Raw genomic sequence first — 19994 nt, 5'->3', positions numbered from 1 at the left:
AAATGTGTACCTATGTCTTCTTCCCTACTATTAGTAGTCCAGGGTCTTAAGAAACCTCTGGCCGGGAGCGGTGGCTCAAGCCTGTAATCCCAGCACTTTGGGAGGCCGAGGCGGGTGGATCCCGAGGTCAAGAGATCGAGACCATCCTGGTCAACATGGTGAAACCCTGTCTCTACTAAAAATACAAAAAATTAGCTAGGCGTGGTGGCGTGTGCCTGTAATCCCAGCTACTCAAGAGGCTGAGGCAGGAGAATTGCCTGAACCCAGGAGATGGAGATTGCGGTGAGCCGAGATCGCACCATTGCACTCCAGCCTGGGTAACAAGAGCGAAACTCTGTCACCAAAAAAAAAAAAAAAAAAAAAAAAAAAGAAACCTCTGTGTTGTCAAAAGCTGTTTGTCTTTTTTCATGTTACTCATATTCCCAACATCTGGCATACTGCTCTGCTGGATTTGGCAGCAGTACATCTATGGATGTTTCACTGACCTCCTCACTAATCTCATCTCCTATACATGTTCTTCCTCTATCTGATTTCTAAAGCCCTAGAGTTTCCCAGGGCTTGAGCCTAGATTCTAAATGGTATTATCTACATTGCGGGCCTCTTGGAAGATGTCTCCCACATTCTTATTTTTAGTTTTAACCTGAGATCTCGAAATTAGCAGGATTTTCAACTTCCTTCTTAGCATTTCCATTTTCTCACACACACCCTCTTAAGTTTGCCATGTTTAAAGTTTCTCCCTTAACTAGTTTCATCCCAGTCTTCCCCACCCTTATAAACGGTATCTACTCCCTTGTCATTCTCCTCTGCTCCTTCAATCCTCTGAATCAACACTTCCTCAATGCAAATCATCAGTAAATCCAAGACTTTTTATCTGCAAGTTTTGTCTCCGATCATTCTACTTTGCACTTCCCCTGCCAGCAGCCCAGTCCTGGCCACCACCATCTCTCACCTAACCTGCTGCAAGAGTCTACTGCTGTTTATGCTTCTCCCACCCTTCATCTACTCAAGCCTTCCTCCACAGCTGCCAGAGGAACTTTTCAAAAGTATAAATGTGACCAAGCAAGTCACTATTCTATTTCAAATCTTCATACTTCTCAGGGCACCTAAAAGACAAACCTTGCCCAGTGCCCTCCTCCAACCTCATCTTGTGGTACTTGCCTCCCTGCTGCTATGCTCCAGCTATTCTGGCTTCCTTGCTGTCCTTCAGACATGTCAAGCTCTTCATCAATCAGAGCCCAACTGACTCAGAACACTTCACTATACCATTCTAGACCTTTAATAAATGTCTGGCTTTTTTTTTTTTTTTTGGAGACGGAGTCTCACTGTTGCCCAGGCTGGAGTGCAGTGGCACGATCTCGGCTCACTGCAACCTCTGCCTCCCAGGATCAAGCGATTCTCCTGCCTCCACCTCCTGAGTAGCTGGGATTACAGGCATGTACCACCACGCCCAGCTAATTTTTGTATTTTCAGTAGAGATGAGGTTTCACCATGTTCATCAGTTGGGTCTCGAACTCCTGACCTCATGATCCGTCCACCTCAGCCTCCCAAAGTGCTGGGACTACAGACGTGGGCCACTGCACCCAGCCATATCTGGAGTTTTCGAACCCTTCAGGTATGGCCTTAAATATTTTCTCATCACAATACCTTTCCTTAGTACTCCCAATGAACCATTCTCTCTCTTATCACACCTTTAGTACCCTCTCTTTGTATCAGCACAAGGAACATTTTATTGTTTGTAATTTTATTTAGCGGTAGAGAGAGGGAGCAAGACATATCTAAATTTAGTTCTCAGTATTTCCATTGGTTTTTCTCTGAGATTTGGCTAACATACATCTTACATTCCTTTTAGTGGACAGTTTAATATTATGTTCGCAGTAAACAGTTCTCAAAAATATGCCATAGAAAGTCATACTCTAAGATAAAAATAATATTGAATAATTTTATTTCAGAAATAAGAATTTTCTGGTAATTATGTATTATTCATCATAATTTAAAAGTTAGGTTTGATACCAAAATTTTATCTCATTTCAAAAAGCATTTACATTTCATATAATATGGTGAACCTCATCCAGGGAAACTTATAGATTGAGAATGTTTGGATGCCATTTTGGGGATAATCAGAAAACCACTCAACTGCTACGAAAAACTTACATAATAAAAGCTTGCATAATTACATTATGAATTTTAATAACTATATTATCATAAGACATTAGAAGACACTTTGTGTAATTTTATAGTACTGAAGAAAAATTATCATTATACTTAGATATTTTGACAAATTATCTAGTATATTCCTTACACCTTAAGATTAAAATACAGCTATAATTATCAAAGTTTAAATTATCCTTCAGATCTTAGCTTTGATCAAGAAGAACACAAAAACCATTCAGAAAAGGTTAGCTGTCCCTGTAATATATGGGCTCTCCTCCTACATTACTGTTGCAGCACTTTGCACACTGTAATTAAAGACCATCTCTCTTTATGTTATGCACCCTGTTCAGCCCTTAGTGAACTTTTTTCCTGCTGAGCATCTATTATCTTTTTTGCATATATGTATGAATTCATCAATAAACACTGTATACAATGCCCTCTTAATCTACAAACTGAATTAAAAGCAAAAAAGTTCCTAATGTAACCATTAGTAACTTGTAAAGAGAGGTAAATAGAAGCAACTTGCTATCAAATACTACAGAAACTATAAAGATACACTATCTGGCTGGGACTGAATTTGAACCTAAGAAAAATAATTTAACCAAAAAATTGTTTAACATTGGCATTAAGTTTCTTTCTGCTTTGAGGCCAATTTCTCAGATAAATTGTCCAATCTAGTAAGTTATACTAGGACTGCAGGATGGGGAAATGAGAACAATAATGACAGGTGAAGGATAGGCCACTTAGAAGCAACTTTCTACTAAAAGTCAAATTCTATTGCTGGTTTTTAAAAATGATCAAAGTCACTCTTAAAGCCCAAGAGTACTATCAGTTTTAAAAACAGCCAGAGAAAGGTTTGGTGTCTCACTGGCAAACTTTATACCTCCAAATCATAAATCAACCCCAGGCCCACACTCTTCCAACATACTATGCAAAACCAAGATTGCTTGTAAACAGTAAATCTAATTTAGGAAGAGTGAAAGCAATGAAGAAAGAGAGCAGAAAGGAAAATAACTAGTAAAAGAAATGAAAGAGTTTATAGTATGTCTTTCTGTTAAAATATAGTCACTCATGTACATTGGAGCTACAGCAGCAAACACTTCACTATTTAGGGAATTCTTACATAAAGATGACTCATAAAATTGAGTTCAGTATCATGTAGAACAAAAAATTAGACCTAATCCTGTTTTGATAATTACAGAAACAGCTGTTAATCAGCTTTAGCCTTAAATAATTTCAGAATACAATGTAGGAGGCAGTAGCAACATTAATGGCTCCACAAATGCCACAACAGGCACAAGGGAACTTAAAGGAAAGTCTGGTACTTCTAATCTGCCCATGTCTTTGGTGTTCCAAAGGGCTAGGTATATTTTAGGTTTAAAACTATGGTTCTCTGGCTACTTTTAAAACTGAAAGTACTCTTCTTATAATATATATTCTTGTAATTTGTCCAAGAAAATAAAAATATAGTACCTATGTCTTCATTTATGAAATTTTCTTGAAATATTTACTGCAGGCTGGGCACCATAGTTCACACCTGTAATCCCAGCACCTTGGGAGGCCAGGGCGGGTGGATCACCTGAGGTCTGGAGTTCGAGACCAGCCTAACCAATATGGTGAAACCCCATCTCTATTAAAAATACAAAGCAGGATATTCATGTCATAGCTGGGCATGCTTACATGAGCCTGTAGTCCCAGCTACTCGAAAGGCTAAGATAGGAGAACTGCTTGAACCCGGGAGGCAGAGGTTGTGGTGAGCCAAGGTCGCACCACTGCACTCCAGCCTGGGCAACAGACCAAGACTCAGTATCAAAAAAAGAAAGAAAGAAAGGAAAGAAAGAAAGAAAAAGAGGTATCTACTGCAAATAATACATTTCATTAAATGTTTAATAAAAACTTTCAATACCACCAAGAAAGCAATTAGAACATGAGGGTGCCTGAACTAGATCATAGTTGTGCGATTACATTAAGTATCTTTCTGTAAGATGTGATGATGGGTAAAGAATGTAAGAAGACCCGGCCAGGCGCGGTGGCTCACGCCTTTAATCTCAGCATTTTGGGAGGCCGAGGCAGGCACAGTGGTCAAGAGATCAAGACCATCCTGGCCAACATGGTGAAACCCTATCTCTACTAAAAAATAACAAGAATTAGCTGGGCATGGTGGCGTGTGCCTGAAGTCCCAGCTACTCAGGAGGCTGAGGCAGGAGAATTGCTTGAACTCACGAGGCAGAGGTTGGAGTGAGCCGAAATCGCACTACTGCTCTCCAGCCTGGCACCTGAGCAAGACCGCCTCCCCCTCAAAAAAAAAAAAAAAAAAGAATATAAGAAGACCTAACATTATTATTATCTTAAAATTTCCTAATTAGAATGGAAATACAACTGTGGAATGAAAGAAATGCACTAAAGAAAAAAATACAAAATAATACGACTTAATATGATAAATTTAACATTTCCACCATTTTTAAAGAGCAATCCATGTCAGTTTAATGCATTTTTAAAAATCAATAAAATGAGTTGCATATTTCTCCAGTTGAGGAGTCCGCTTTCAGGGTTACAGTCAAAGATGATCTTCAGAAGCTGCATTTTCATTTGCCTACGGTAGAGCCATTAGATTGATGTTCTAAAATCTACCGAGGTGATCACAATATGTGACAGTGTCAATAACCACTTTCTTAAACCCAAGTCCCAGAGTACATATACCTATAAAAATGGGCCAGGCACTGTGCGGCTCATACCTGTAATCCCAGCACTTTGGGAGGCCAAGATTGGGGGAATGCTTAAGACGAGGACTTTGTAACCAACCTGGTCTACATAGCAAGACCCCCATCTCTATTATAAAACAAAACAAAACAAAACAAAACAAAAAAACACTTTTTTAAATGTTGAAAAATGAAATACTGAATTATTTATGAATATATAACTTCAATAAAATATGAGAAAATACAACTAGGTCATTAGGACAATTTGTATGGAACAACATCCAATTTGATGTCTGTTACTTCTCCTACTATCTTATGTCTAATTTTTCCTCATCTTTGTGTAGGCAAGAAAACAAATTTTAAAAAGAACTGTATTCTGTTCACGGCCATCAGAAAAATGTGTTACTATTCCTGTAGTCAGTAAGGTTATAAATCATACATCTGAGATATATTTTAAACACTCATAAAGAAAATAGCATTGTATTTCTCACTAAATGGCACCTAAAATATTCCATATGAAAAAAAACTAAACTCTAATTACTAACCTCCTTAAAGAAAAATAATTCTATATGGATTGATATTTGATAAAGGATGTCCAATACCTAAGATATAAATTCCATTTTCTGTGTTCTAACATCTCCAATTCAGTCCTTAAAAATAGTGAAAGCACAGCCTGAAAGAAAAAAACACACTGCCCTCCCCAATATTTTGGAACATAAAGTCCACAGAAAAAGACTCCTAATGTATTGAATCTGGTTTCTCAGCTGAAACGAAAGTCTCCAAGGAAGGAGAGATATGTAAAATTTAACAGTAATATATATGAAGGAGTATCTTTAAAGAATATAAATACATGAACCAAAAGTAAATTTGAGATTCAAATTTCCATTGCTAAAGTCTTTTCAGAGTCAGAACAACATAATGATTACATAACTATTCAAAACAAAACAAAACAAAACAAATTTACTGGAGAGGAGAACAACTGGTTAGAGAAGAAAAATCTTTCTTGATACAGCAGAAACAAATGTCAAGGAAAATACTTAGAAAAGGCCTACATAAAGAGTGTTCTAGTTTTACTGCACATGTATTTGTCTTACAGAAACAGTTAAATCTCATCTGACAAATACTTTGCCTTTGGCGTACCTTGTCTTTAGAGAATAAAACATATCTGGGTTTGATATAGAAGAGACTCATTTTTACATTAAAAATAATTTTTTAAAAAAACTGGCCTTACAGTTTGAATATTATTAAAGTCAAGATATCATTCCTATAAAAAGCCAAACTTTAATCCATTTAAATCACAAAACTTAAAACTTAACTTTAAGCAATTTCAATCATGAAACTTAAAACTCCAAATTACTATTGTAAATTAACACTTCTCCACTATTATCTTGCAATTTTAAGAAACACTTCAGAAAGTAGCAATTTTGTAAAATGATAAATAATTCATACCTAAAGTATCTTCATTCTGTCATGCAGTTTTACTTAAATCTCACTTAAAAAGAAATGGACTCATTCTTAAAGGGTAGAATTTACATTACATAAAGCAGTCACAGGAAGATTTATTTTACTTACTGAAAATCAACAGTACAATTATAAGATTTTGTTTCCATGAAACTACTGAAATAAGTCTTACTTGAAAAAAAAATCCCGTAAGAGTTAGCAACTAATAAAAACATCAAAATGAGAATTCCCCAGCATCGAAAATTCCTGTCACAAATGTTGATGTTTTCGCAGTTAAAAATACACACAATGAATAATATCAATAAATAAATATGTTAGAAGGAAATAATAGATGCTAGTTACTGTATACCCAAACTATAGTGCATTTTAGGCTCTATTTTTACTGTGGCACAGAACTAAAAGAATTTTTAAAGTTCTTTCTATGAGAAATTATTATCAAATAGGTTGCATTTTTATGTCCCAAATGAGCTGCAATTCCAAATAAGATCACTTCAAATTTAACAAATGACATTCTTCACTAACAGCATTTTAAAAATAATGGCTGAAACACATAAATCAATATTACACTGAGGTTCCATCTGAAAATAGAAAAAGTTGCCATCCACACAAAAGCAACACATATAACTTCTGATTTTATAGAATTATTCTAATATCTATTCTGTCAGTATCATTAAAATCACCCTACCTGTTTGGACCGAGGTCTACCAGGAGAAAATTTTCTTTTAGTAATAGCTGGTTTACCCATGCCAATTTTTGGAGTGACTGAGATGTAAGTTGTTGGCATGATGTTTCCAGCAGAGGAACTAAGAGCTGAAGGGTAATTATGCAGCATGTCATGCGAAGGCAAGTCTGAAGAAGGTGTTGGAGAGGAAGACACATCTGTCTTGCTTATGTCTGCTGACGATGAAAATGATGACTCTGTCTCAGGTAGTAACTTTACAGATTTTTCTCCTTGGTATGAACTATCTTTCACACAACTTTCAATTGCAGGAGTCATTTCAGAGTCCATCAATCCAGTAGAAAATTCAGAATTTTCTTTCTGTTCCTTTTCTATTTGTAGTCTTTCAGAATATAATGAAGTACTTTCCTCATGTGCAGACACTAAGGTTTCTGGTGGAAGAATGATAGATTCAATGACTAAGTTTGGAGGCCTTGATTTTTCTTTGGATACCACTGTTTTAGGTTCCTCTAACAACTGCATTTCCTCTTGCTGCACAATGATCTGGTGTGTCGTGACTTCAATATTTTCTGTCACTTCCATTTTATCTTCAATTTGATCCTCACCACGAATAGGCTTCACTTCAGAAGACATTTTCATTTCTTCACTATCAACTTCATTAGAAATCTCTTTTTCCAATTCAGTATTTATTTTATGTTGGAATGATCCTACAAAATTCAGAATATTTATTATGGTAATGTACATATGAATTTTAAATTTTGTAACTATACATATATAAAACATTTGGTTAAACTATAACTTAAATCAGAAGTTATTCATCAAAGCAGGCAATTATTAAGTTAATGAAAGCCAAAGTACATGAAGATCTATGGATGAGAATCAGCCACACACCATAAAACCTAATGAAAACATGATGTTTTACAATTTAAGTACTTCTAAATGGATTGAAAATTATACAGGAAAAGTTCTCATACTCATTTTTTAGTTAAGAAAATGAGGATCAATCACATTATGTGAAGTGCCCAAGTTAAAAAGTAAAAAGTAAAGACTGATCTAGAACGTGAAGGCATTTTCTAATAGTAGACACCCAGATGTAACAAAGTTTCTATAGACTCAAACACAGCCAGGAAAGATTTACTAACCACCAGTATTTATTTTGCTTAACCATACCTGCCAACCTACCTAATACATTCTTTGGATATAACCTTTTTTCTTCAATCATTGTCTATTAATTAAGAGACTAATCTTAAGAAGTCTGTAACTTAATTAGATATCAGAAATATAGTCACTGACTGGTAAATTTTAAATCAGGATATCAGTGTGTTAAACCTTTAGCTCAATCTTGCTTAAAGTTAGAGGTGTAACTGACATGAGCTGTTAGTGGCTCTATAAAGTAAGAACGCTGAAGATAAAGGCATTTACTCCAAATCTCATCAAGGTAATTTTTAATTTATAGTAAAAAGACACTACTATCCTCATTTACTATTTACTAATCGAGGACTAAAATTATCTATGGGTTGTTTTTTGTTTGTTTGTTTGAGACAGGGTCTTACTCTGTCACCCAAGCCAGAGTACAGTACACAAACATGAGCAACCTCCTGGGCTCAAGTGATCCTCCCACCTCAGCCTCCTGAGCAGCTGGGACTACAGGCATATATCACCATGTCTGGATACTCTTTTTTTTTTTCGGTAGAGACAGGAGTTCACTATATTGCCCAGGCCTATACATGTTCTGATATCAAACTGAAATCTCATCTTCTTTCCCATTTTATTGAAAGACCAGTTAAGGATAAAGGAAAAATACCAAATAACAGATTTGATAGTATAAAATATTTTTAACCACAACCCCCCCAACACACACACACACAAAAAAACTTTTCAAGAGAAACTAACCTCCTTTAGATCCACTGTCAATTCTTTTCCAGAATCTCTTAACTAAAAGGTTTAGTTACTGTAATGTGTATACATACAGCAATTGCAAAAGTGTCTTTGGAATAATTTATTTGAAAAATTAATTTTATGGACAGTGACTTGAATCTGCATAGCAATCATAAAGATATTATCTTGTAACTCAATCAAATTAGACAATATGAACATATTGCTTACCAGCAATGAAAAGACCATCTGTGTCGAGACTTTCTGGTGGATGACTCTCTTGCTGCTCTTCAGTGTGGACTTGAATCACTGTTAACACATTCATGAAATTTCTAAGAAGGGGTCAAAATTTCTGTAACACTGCTCCTTCAACAGTAATTTGAGTAAGGAGTTTTATTCTACTAAATGTCAATTTCCAATATAAGCATAAAACATTGTACCATTTATTAGTAAGTAGGTTATGAAGACAAAATTAGAAGTCTTTGCACTATGATAAAATTTCTTTTTCTAATTCTTTCGTCCTTTTTTTTCTTTTTCTTTAACAACTAGACCTCACGAGAAAGATTTCCTATTACAGAAAATAACTTTTAATGAGAGTTGTTATATGTGAACTTAATAAATTTCAAAACATCTCAGTGGCTTTTTATGTATACATTATAATTTTTATGTATACTATATAATTGGACATACAACTACACATACAACCCCAAAGACTTTCAGATGAGCCTGTGATTAAATGTAGTAAGTAATTTTCCCCCGACATGGTCTCTCATTAATTCCAGATCTGCAAGTACAATAATAGCTGTTATCAGTATGTACTACAAAAAGCTTAATTGAAATATCATGGAAATAAGTGAAATAACCCTCAATAGGACTGCTGAGATGATCTAATAACCATAAATTTTTCATTATCTCAGCATGAAACAGCTCATCATCAGCAATAGCTCTACTTAGCAACTACAACTAAAGAAATAAAAACATGAATTGCTATTTAATGAAAAATCACTTGATCCCTTAACAAAGTACATACTTATGATTAAATCTAGACAACAGCTGAGCTACATATGCTTGTCCTTTCTCCTATTAATTTGTCTAAGATTATTTTACTAAAAAACTCTTCCTAAGTGACTGTATCTTGGCTTTTATTTACTGAAGTTTTAGTCAATATTCACATATTTATTGCATATACATGTTTTCTTCAAAAACAGAGTATATTCATTAAACATTCTTACCATCTGGAACAATTCCAGGAGTGGACTCCTGACTGTTGACATCTTTATTAACTGCATGCTCTGAGAACACCATTTGATCTTCAGGGCCTTCAACTTCCATTTCATTGTTATAATCTTAACAAAAATTATTAATTCTTTAGCTCACAATGAGTTTTTTTTTGTTAAGTCAACAATTATGACTTTGTATAAGTAAGGGCAAATCACCAAAAATGCTATAAGTTTTTCATCAGATTTTTCTCTTTTGAACCACATACATATTTACATTTTTGAAAAACATAAAAATTATAATGCATTAAAAGGTGGGCCTACCATGGTAGTTTACAACTGTAATCCTAACACTTTAGGAGGCCAAGGTGGAAGGAACACTTAAAGCCAGGAGTTCAAGACCAACCAAGCTAACATATTAAGAATCCATCTTTCAAAAAAATTTTTTAAAAAGGTAACTGGCACGTTATTTTAAAAGAGTATTTCAAAACTGAATACTGATGGCATCCTGGAAATGAAAGGTTAGTAATTAAGATGGTTCTTTGCCCTTGCAGATGATAACGAGAACTTTTATAAAAGCTGACACTCATAATGATGGAAATGAAAAACAATCTGAGAAGGTCTATTTCCTTTACCCTCTAAGACTCATGTTTATACCAGCAGGATACTGGTATATTGGAATATTAAAAACATTCCATACCTAAACAAAATCTTGGGCCAAAAAGGTGATAATTAAGTTAAAACGGACATTATAAAACTACAACATGCTTAGAGAAAAATAATCCACATTATGAAGAACCAACTAAGCAAACCCAAAGACTGGGGAACACCCACTGTCAGCTTAAAGAACACAAGTGAAGGAAAGCACACTAGACCTGGAAATCAAATACCGAAAAAACTGTCTTAGGTTAGATTTTAGCCATTAGGTTGAGAGATGACCAAGGTAACAAATACATTTAAAAGCTGAGAAATTGAGAACAAGATGAAATCTGGTATACAGAATCCTCTCTTCCTGATTAAAGCGATATACTGGTGATTCATTGACAAGGCATTACAAAAATAAAAACAAAAGAAAATTCTCAAGTTTACCTGTAGTGAGCTCAGCTATCTCCACTTCCTCACCTGGCTGTAAAGGATCCATCTCAGCTCCCAGGTGTTTACAATACATGCAGATATACTCTTCTTTGAGCTGAGTATCCAGTTCATGATCTGTTTGTTTGTCACACTCTAAGTGAACCCACCTGCAGTGATAAGTATACTTAAATTAAAATTTCTAAAGCCAAGTTAATATCCAGGTATAGGAGGCACTGCAGAAAAGGGGGATACAAAAACAGTTAATTAAGGATGGGAGGAGAGAGGTTAGAGGGGCTGCTAACTGGCAAAGGTTGTTTAAAGGAGCTATCGTTTTTGGATATCATTAGAGGTGCTGACGTATTTTTACTTCACATTTCTAAGCTATTTTCTCTTCACTTTTTGCTATTAGTGCTCATTTCTGATCTGGTCTGCTGTTATCTTTTGCCCATTTACTTCCTTTGAGACTCAAAAACATCATTTAATTCTATCTATGACAGCACTCAGTACTGATGGAATAACTAGAGTGATAAAAACTTAGAATCTGTAAGAGAGTAGAGCAAATGACAACATGAATAAAACAATCGACAAAACAAACGAATGGAATAACTATCTTCTTACCTTTTGCACATATTGCAATGAAGCATGTCTTTCTGCAATTCTGGATGATAGCACTTCCCACAGAAGGGACATAAGTTATCCTGCTGTTGGTAACAACTGTCACATATCAGGCAATTGTGGTGCCACTGAGAACTAGACCGTGTGCCACACTCTATACATATTCTGCAATTCTAAACACCAGGCAAAACAAAAACAAAAATAGTTTGTTATGCATTTGTAATTGTAGTTCTGATGTAAACCTTTTAAAAATTCATGAGTCATTTGGATTGTAAGTTAAGCTTTCATTTTCATGACACCAATTTAGGGTATACACATTCTGTTTTTTTTTTTTTTTTTTTTTTTTTTTTTTGAGATGCACTGTCACTGGTCGCCCAGGCTGGAGTACAACGGTGTGATCTTGGCTCACTGCAACCTCTGCCTCTTAAGTCAAATGATTATCCTGCCTCAGCCTCCCAAAGAGTAGCTGGGACTATAGGTGTGTACCACCACAACCAGCTAATTTTTGTGTTTCTAGTAGAGACAGGGTTTCCCCATGTTGGCCAGGGTGGTCTTGAACTCCTGACCTCAAGTGATCCACCCACCCTGGCCCCCCAAAGTGCTGGGATGACAGGTGTGAGCCACTGTGCCTGGCCTTAGGGTGTACCTTTTAAAAAGCTGTTTTCAATGCCTGATGTGACCTCACAAAATCTGCACTAAAATCTTCAGAAAAATGTAAATAAGGGAATGGGGACATCCAGGAAAACATATAGGAAGAAGAGATAAAACCAAAAAGACAGCAACCCAAACTTCAAAAAAAAAAAAAAAAATTCTAGGATCAGGAAGTATTTTTTGTGCAATAAGTATACTCAACCTACTACTCTGCAAAAAGCAAAATGGTGTTGTTATAGTATTCCACTTGCTTCTTGGTAGCTTCAGAACTAAAAACTAAAACTAAAGACTCTCTCTAAAACAACAGCATGGTCAGCCTGGTGCAATGGTTGATACCAATAATCCCAGCACTTTGCAAGGCTGTGGTGGGAGGACTGCATGAAGCCAGGGATTCAAGACCAAACTGGGCAAGAAGGCAAAACCCCTCTTCTCTACAATCAAAAAAAAATTTTTTTTTAATTAGCTAGGCATAGTGATGCACACCTGTAGTCCCTGCTATTTGGGAGGCTGAGGCAGGAGGATTGCTTAAGCCCAGGAGTCTGAGGCTGCAGGGAGCTATGATCACACCACCAAACTGGACAATGGTGCAAGACCACCATGGCGGGTGGGGAAACACAGAGCATGGCCAACTCCATGAGATTTGGTGTCTGAAAATGTGAAAATAAATTGCTCAACATCAAAAGTCCAATAACGGCTCTTCATGTTTTTAGAATATAGAGAGTAGTCCTACTCTTATCTACCAAATTAGAATTGTTTATGAAGTAAAAGGCCAGCCAGAGGCCAGCCAAAACTACTTCTGTGCCTGTGAGCTAGTCAGTCTTAAAATCCTGGGCAAAAGGTTAATAAATTGTAGGGCTCTCATTACCCACCCCAACTCTCTAATCTAAAACATCAATAACAAGGAACTTAATCTTTTTGTACTACTGGCTTCATATGAAATGGATGCAAACTTAAAAAGAGAAACTACCAGAAACCATGGATCAGCTAGTCTGACAGATTAAAATAAATGCACTTAACAATACTGATGTAAAAATCCTACATAGTTGGGCATGGTGGCACAGAACTGTAGTGTCATCTACTTGAGATCTGAAGCAGAAGGATCTCTTGGGTCTAGGAGGTCAACTTCAGCGTGGGCAACACACTGAGACCCCTTTTTCCTTTGTATATGTATTTCTTTTGAAATATATATATATATATGTAAAAGAATTTATTATCCTTTATCAAATGAGAAGAAGAAAAGAAAAGCAATTCTAAATAAAATACTATCAAACAAGGAGGCTGAGGCAGGAGAATTGCCTGAACCCAGGAGGCGGAGGTTGCAGTGAGCCGAGATCGTGCCACTGCACTCCAGCCTGGGTAACAAGAGCGAAACTCTGTCTCAAAAAAAAAAAAAAAAATACTATCAAACAAACTCTAATACCATGTTAAGAAAATAATAACTATGTCTAGGTGGAGTTTATACAAGAAATTCAAGGATATTTAACATTAGAAAAACCTATTAATAAAGTTTAACAAATTAAAAGAACTGAGGAGAAAAAAATATTTCAATGCAACAGATGCTTAAATAAAAAAACGGAGTCTTTGGGAAGAATCAAAACCCATTCCTACTACCTCTTGAGAAAATAAAAATGGATGGGTATTTCCCTAATGTGATCAACATACATACTTCAGTTCTAAAGGCAACATCTTATTTTATGGGGGAACCCTAGAGGCATTCCCACCAAGGAGAGGAAAAAGCAAGGGTGCCTAGTATCTCCACTACTATTTTAGCATGTTTCTGGAGCCAATGCAAACATGGAAACAAATGAAAACAGAGACATAAGATCAAGAAAATAAAAAACAAAACACTATTTTGAATCAAGCAATACTCCTGCATTGGCCTCCCAAAGTGCTGGGATTACAGGTGTGAGCCATGGCACCAGCCACTCAATAAATTTAATGTGATTCCAACAAAAATTCCAATGAGGTTTTTATTGGGGCTACATATGTTTATCCTAAAGTTTATATGGAAAAACAAACACACAAGTACAATTAAGAAACCCGTGAAACGGGTAAGTTCTGAAGGGAGGGCCAACATTACCAGATACTACAAAGGCTCTAAAATTAAAACAGTATTGTACTGGTGCATGAATAAACAGATCAGTGGAATGGAAAAGAAGTTCCAGATGTAAGTCCAATGAAATCTAACACTCTAGTCTGGAATCTCAAGTCAGTAGGGCAAAGAGAGTCTTTTTAATTAATGGATTTTAGAAAACTAAATAGCCAATTGGAAAAAGACACTCATATCATACACAAACATCAATTCCAAATGGATCAGAGACGTAAATGCAAAACAAACAAACAAACAAAAAAAAAAAAAAAAAACAAAACAATGCGAGCTGCACATGGTGCCTCATGCCTGTAATCCCAGCACTTTGGGAGGCCAAGTGGGTGGATCAATTGAGGCCAGGAGATCAAAACCAGCCTGACCAACATGGCAAAACCCTATCTCTACTAAAAATACAAAAATAAGTTGGCCATGGTGGCACATGCCTGTAATCCCAGCTACTTGGGGGCTAAGGCATGAAAATCACTTGAACCTGGGAAGGGCAGGTTGCAATGAGCCAAGGTCATGCCACTACACTCCAGCCTGAGTGACAGAGGAAGACTCTAACTCAAACATAAAATAAAATAAATAAATAATTAAAACAAGATAAATCCTAGAAGAAAATATGAACTACTCTATAACCTCAGTGAAGGGAAAGGCTTTCTGAATATGACTCAAAAATCCAGAAACAATAGAAGATTAATAAACTCCATAGAAAAGAAACTGCATAGCCAAGAAAAAAAATAAAAAGTCAAAAGACAAATAACACAGACTAGGCAACATAGTGAGACCCTGTCTCTACGAAAGTAAAATTATCTGGGCTCAGTGGTATACATAAGTCCTAGCTAATACGGGAGGCTGGGGCAAGAAGATTGCTTGAGCCCAAGGCTACAGTGAGCTATGACCATACTACAGCCTGGGTGATAGGGTGAGACACTGTCTCAAACGAAGAAGAAGAAGAAAGAAAGAAGAAAGAAGAAAGAAGAAGAAGGAGAAATAAACTAGCAGAAAATATTTGCATCGTGTAACACAGATAAAGGCCTTACACACCTAACTTATATAGAACTCTTAAATTTAGGAAGAAACACTAAAATCTTCATAACAGGCAAAACACGTGAACAGACAATTCACAAGAAAAACTGACTTAAACACATGAAAAAATGGTCAACTTCACTCTTATGAGAAACAAAAATTAAAACTAACTGACACATCATTTTTCACCCAGAAGACAGGCAACCATTCAAAAGCTGAGCAAGTTATCCTGTTGGCAAAGATGCAGGAAAAGTTTTCTCATACATCTCTGGTGGCAATGCAAAGTACCATAAGCCCCACGAAACAAAATTTGACAGTATCTAACAAAGTTACAGATGCATACACTCCTGAAGCAGTAAATCCTACTTCCAGGAATTTATCCCATAGATTTGTCCCCAAGAATTCAAAAATACACATGAACAAAGTTACAAACTGTAAAATCATTTATAATGCAAAGTACTGTAAACTACTGAAACATCCAAGCACAGGCCACTGGTTGAGTAACCCACAGCACAGATGTACTATGGAGTACTACGCAGCTGTTTAAAAGGAGAAGGCGATCTCCTGAACTTGCCTGGAAGTGATTTCCAGATTTTATTACATGAGAAAAGCAACATGCAAAAGAGCATATGCAACATGCTGCCTGAAAGTAAGAGAAATATATCTTCTTAGAGGAAAAATAAACAACAGGAAGCTTAAACCAGAAAACAACGAAGTTAGTTACTTTCAAGAGGTTGGGGAAATGGGGTGTAAGTGATAAAAGGCAGTGACAATTCTGAGTAAAACTTTTTATATAGCTTTGACTTTCTAAAGTATACTAATATCTTCTATATTTAAAAATTAAAACCATAAGAAAGGGGAATAAAATCTATTACTGAGGGCAAACTAAAGCAGATTTGCTTTTTAGATTGAGCAACTGAATACATGTTGCTGCAACCCAGAATTTTTATTGTATAACGGCAGACATGCAAGAATGACAAAGCAAAGAACTCTGTGGAGAAGGATAAGAACTGGAGGTACTGGTGTAAATTCATTATTTCTAAGTTACATATATGTATGCATACATAAATATTTATATGTAACATTTAAGTGTAGGGGTATCCAATCTTTTGGCTTTCTTGGACCACCTTGAAAGAAGAACTGTTTTGGGCCACACACAAGATACACTAAATGATAGCTGATGAGCTACTTAAAAAAATCATAAAAACAAAACAAAGAAACACCTCATAATGAGGCCAGGCACAGTGCATGCCTGTAATCCCAGCACTCTGAGAGGCCGAGGCGGGTGGATCATGAGGTCATGAGTTCAAGACCAGCCTGGCCAACATAGTGAAACCTCATCTCTGCTAAAAATACAAAAAAAAATTAGGCAGGGGAGGCTGAGGCAGGAGAATTATTTAAACCCAAGCAGTGGAGGTTGCAGTGAGCCTAGATGGCGCCACTGCATTCCAGCCCGGGCGACAGAGCGAGGTTCTGACTTAAAACAACAGAACTGATAATATTTTAAGAACATTGTAATTTTACGAATTTCTGTTGGGCCACATTCAAAGCCATCCTGGATCACATGCAGCCTGCAGGCCATGTTGGACAAGCTTGTGAAGCCTATACACATGCGTGTTATTTCCTGACCCCACCTGCTGAAAGGGTGCAGAAGCAAACACCTTCCAGTAGGAATGAGCACCTAGCACCCATTCCCCACTAAAGGCATCTGGGTTACTTAGCAATGGACTGATTCCAGGGCTGGGGCACAGGAGGTATAAGACGGGCTTGTAATATCTTTGTTATACCAAAAAGTAATGAAGTGTTCACACAAGAGGTGAGGGCAGGAAACCTATGCCAGCTTGAAGAAGCAACCAACAGTAAGTATGGGACTATTTGAGCACAAAAATTATTAGGTAATGAGGTGTAAATGATTGAAGATAATAGGAGTTCTCAAGGTGATATCAATAATAAGTAAGTTTAACATGTGGAAGAAGTGTTCTTATAAAAGAAAGCAGAGGGCTAACTGGTAAATGTGGTAGAAGTGCTAGAGCTGGAAATGCATCATTTGCAACCAAAAGCAAGCAGGTTAAAATGGCATCATCAGGCAGTAAGGTTTTTTTTTCTTGTTTTTGTTTTGAGAGGGAGTCTACCTCTGTCACCCAGGCTGGACAGCAGTGGTACGAGCTTGGCTCACTACAACCTCTGCCTCCCAGGCTCAAGCAATTCTCCTGTCTCAGCCTCCCTAGCAGGTGTGACAACAGTCACAGGCCACCACACCTGGCTAATTTTTGTATTTTTAGTAGAGACGGGGTTTCACCATGCTGGCCAGGCTGGTCTCGAACTCCTGACTTCAAATCATCCACCCACTTCGGCCTCCCAAAGTACTGGGATCACAGGTATGGGCCACCATGATTGGCCTAGGGAGTAAGACTTTAAAATCTAGAAGGAAATTCTGAGCAGAAGCAAGATATTTGCATGGTCTTAAAGTATCTCCTCACATACTGCTTTATTAGACACAAAGGTGGGGGGTGGGGATGGGGGTTGGGGGCGGGATTTGGCAAGAGCCTGACCAGGTGATTTCCTCAAGGGAAACAGGAATGTTTCCAGCTGTGATATCTTGAAGATGCATCAGCACTTTGCAGTATTCTGGCCTATAATGCATCTCTCTCATCTAATCATAAGGGAATAGCAAAGAGAAAATACGGAAATTTCTGTCTGGGAAAAAAAAAAGTATATTGGGAAGAACTCTGTACTTCAAAAATACCAGTGACAAAAACTAAATCCTAAAACCTACTTGGAGGAAGTGGTAGGTTATGAAGGACATTAAGATCAAATGACGTAACTGGAACATGGCTAGTACATTAGATAAACACACTACATTGGTGTAAATTTATGAAGTTGATAGCAGTACTGTGATTTTTGTAAGGATATCCCTATTATTAAGAAATACATACTGAAACATTTAGTGGTAAAAAGGTACAATGTATGTAATTAACCCTCAAATGGTAGGGGGTTGGGGGAAAGACACACACACACACAGAGAAAGTGAGAGCGGGCATGCCCAACAATAATGAAATGCTAACAACAGATGAATATAAGTAAATGGGATATGAGTATTATTTTTTTTCCAACTTTTAGAGTTTGAAGTTATTTTTAAGTAAAAACTTTTTTAAAAAAATGTATTGCAACAAACATTCTTGAGATAAAAATGGGAAAAAGGAACCTACTTGACAATAACTGATTTACAACAAATACCCTGAAAACATCACCCACACTCCAGCCTCACTAGGGAACAGCCCCAAACTAGACTGACAACCCCTTGAGGGCAAACCAATTTGCCCCAGCATCTCCAGCCTTCACCACAGTGATGTTCACACACAGTAAACACTCAAACGTTAAATGCAAACAAATGAGCAGATTGTGACCAAAGACTACAGAGAACTACAGAAGAATTTAACAGCAGAGGAAGACAATCATTCTTCAAATGGGTCAAAGGACAAACCTTTCAAACCATGAAAAACTCTATGATAACTGTTTCTGTACTTACTTTGTATTAGGCACTGTGCTGGGCACTTTATAGATACCACCTCATTAAATCCAACATTCCTGTGAGGTAAATACCATTAACCTTCTATATACTGACTTAGGGAAGTCAAATAGGTAGCCAAAGATCATATATTAAGTAACTGAAAAAGCTGGCCAGGTGCAGTGGCTCATGCCTGTAATCCCAGCACTTTGGGAGGTGGAGGGACGCGGAACACGAGGTCAGGAGTTTGAGACCAGCCTGGTCAACACAATAAAACCCACTGATTAATAAAAATAAAAAAAAATTTAATTAGCTGGGCATAGTGGCACACATCTGTAATCCCAGCTACTCAGAAGGCTGAGGCAGGAGAATCACTTGAACACAGAGGCCAAGGATACAATGAACAGAGATCACACCATTGCACTCCAGCCTGGGCAACAGAGTAAGACTCCATCTCAAACAACAACAACAACAACAACAACAACAAAGTAACTGAAAAAGCTGCAATTTGACTCGACAGCATAAGCTTTTAACCACTACACTATCGTACCTTCATAGAACAGAATAAAAAGATTAACTAGTCAATAGTATTCTCAGAAATTATATAATTCTGTCACTCTGAAAGAGAACAGCAGATTACAAAGAGCAAGTTAGAAAGAGGGCACACCAAAGAGCAGACAGAACAAGCTGAGAAAGACATCCAAAAATTGTCTACCAATTTTCAAGATAATAAAAACTATAGTAAAAAAGATTAAGAGCAAGAGAAAAATTATTGAGTAGCAGCTAGATACTATTAGAGAGTGTAAAGAAGATAATTTCTTTTAAGTAAATGTGTTTTTAAACATTTACTTAAATGTTTAAAGGTGGGGCGGGGAGACCCACACACATCTCCAGACCTTTAAATGGGCCTGACTGGAGACTGACAGTGGTCAAACATGATCCAGGC

General features: G+C 36.8%; 1 protein-coding gene across 20 annotated transcripts in view; it reads right to left on the bottom strand.

Annotated features, from left to right (window-relative positions):
• Nucleotides 1-19994, bottom strand: part of KMT2C (lysine methyltransferase 2C) — a 310436-nt gene that overhangs the window by 111764 nt on the left and 178678 nt on the right. For 19 of the 20 annotated variants that reach the window (XM_074378876.1, XM_074378875.1, XM_074378881.1 and 16 more), the window contains 5 exons: nucleotides 11775-11944; nucleotides 11172-11323; nucleotides 10098-10211; nucleotides 9097-9174; nucleotides 6997-7697 (listed from right to left, as the gene is read on the bottom strand). In XM_074378876.1, coding sequence (XP_074234977.1) covers nucleotides 6997-7697; nucleotides 9097-9174; nucleotides 10098-10211; nucleotides 11172-11323; nucleotides 11775-11944 — 1215 coding nt within the window. The remainder of the gene's footprint in view (nucleotides 1-6996; nucleotides 7698-9096; nucleotides 9175-10097; nucleotides 10212-11171; nucleotides 11324-11774; nucleotides 11945-19994) is intronic. The other variant, XM_074378883.1, reaches the window with a different exon arrangement.

The sequence above is a fragment of the Saimiri boliviensis genome, chromosome 10 (genome assembly GCF_048565385.1).
Source record: "Saimiri boliviensis isolate mSaiBol1 chromosome 10, mSaiBol1.pri, whole genome shotgun sequence".
In the NCBI taxonomy this organism is placed as follows: domain Eukaryota; kingdom Metazoa; phylum Chordata; class Mammalia; order Primates; family Cebidae; genus Saimiri; species Saimiri boliviensis.
This window is presented reverse-complemented; position numbering and strand designations above follow the sequence as displayed.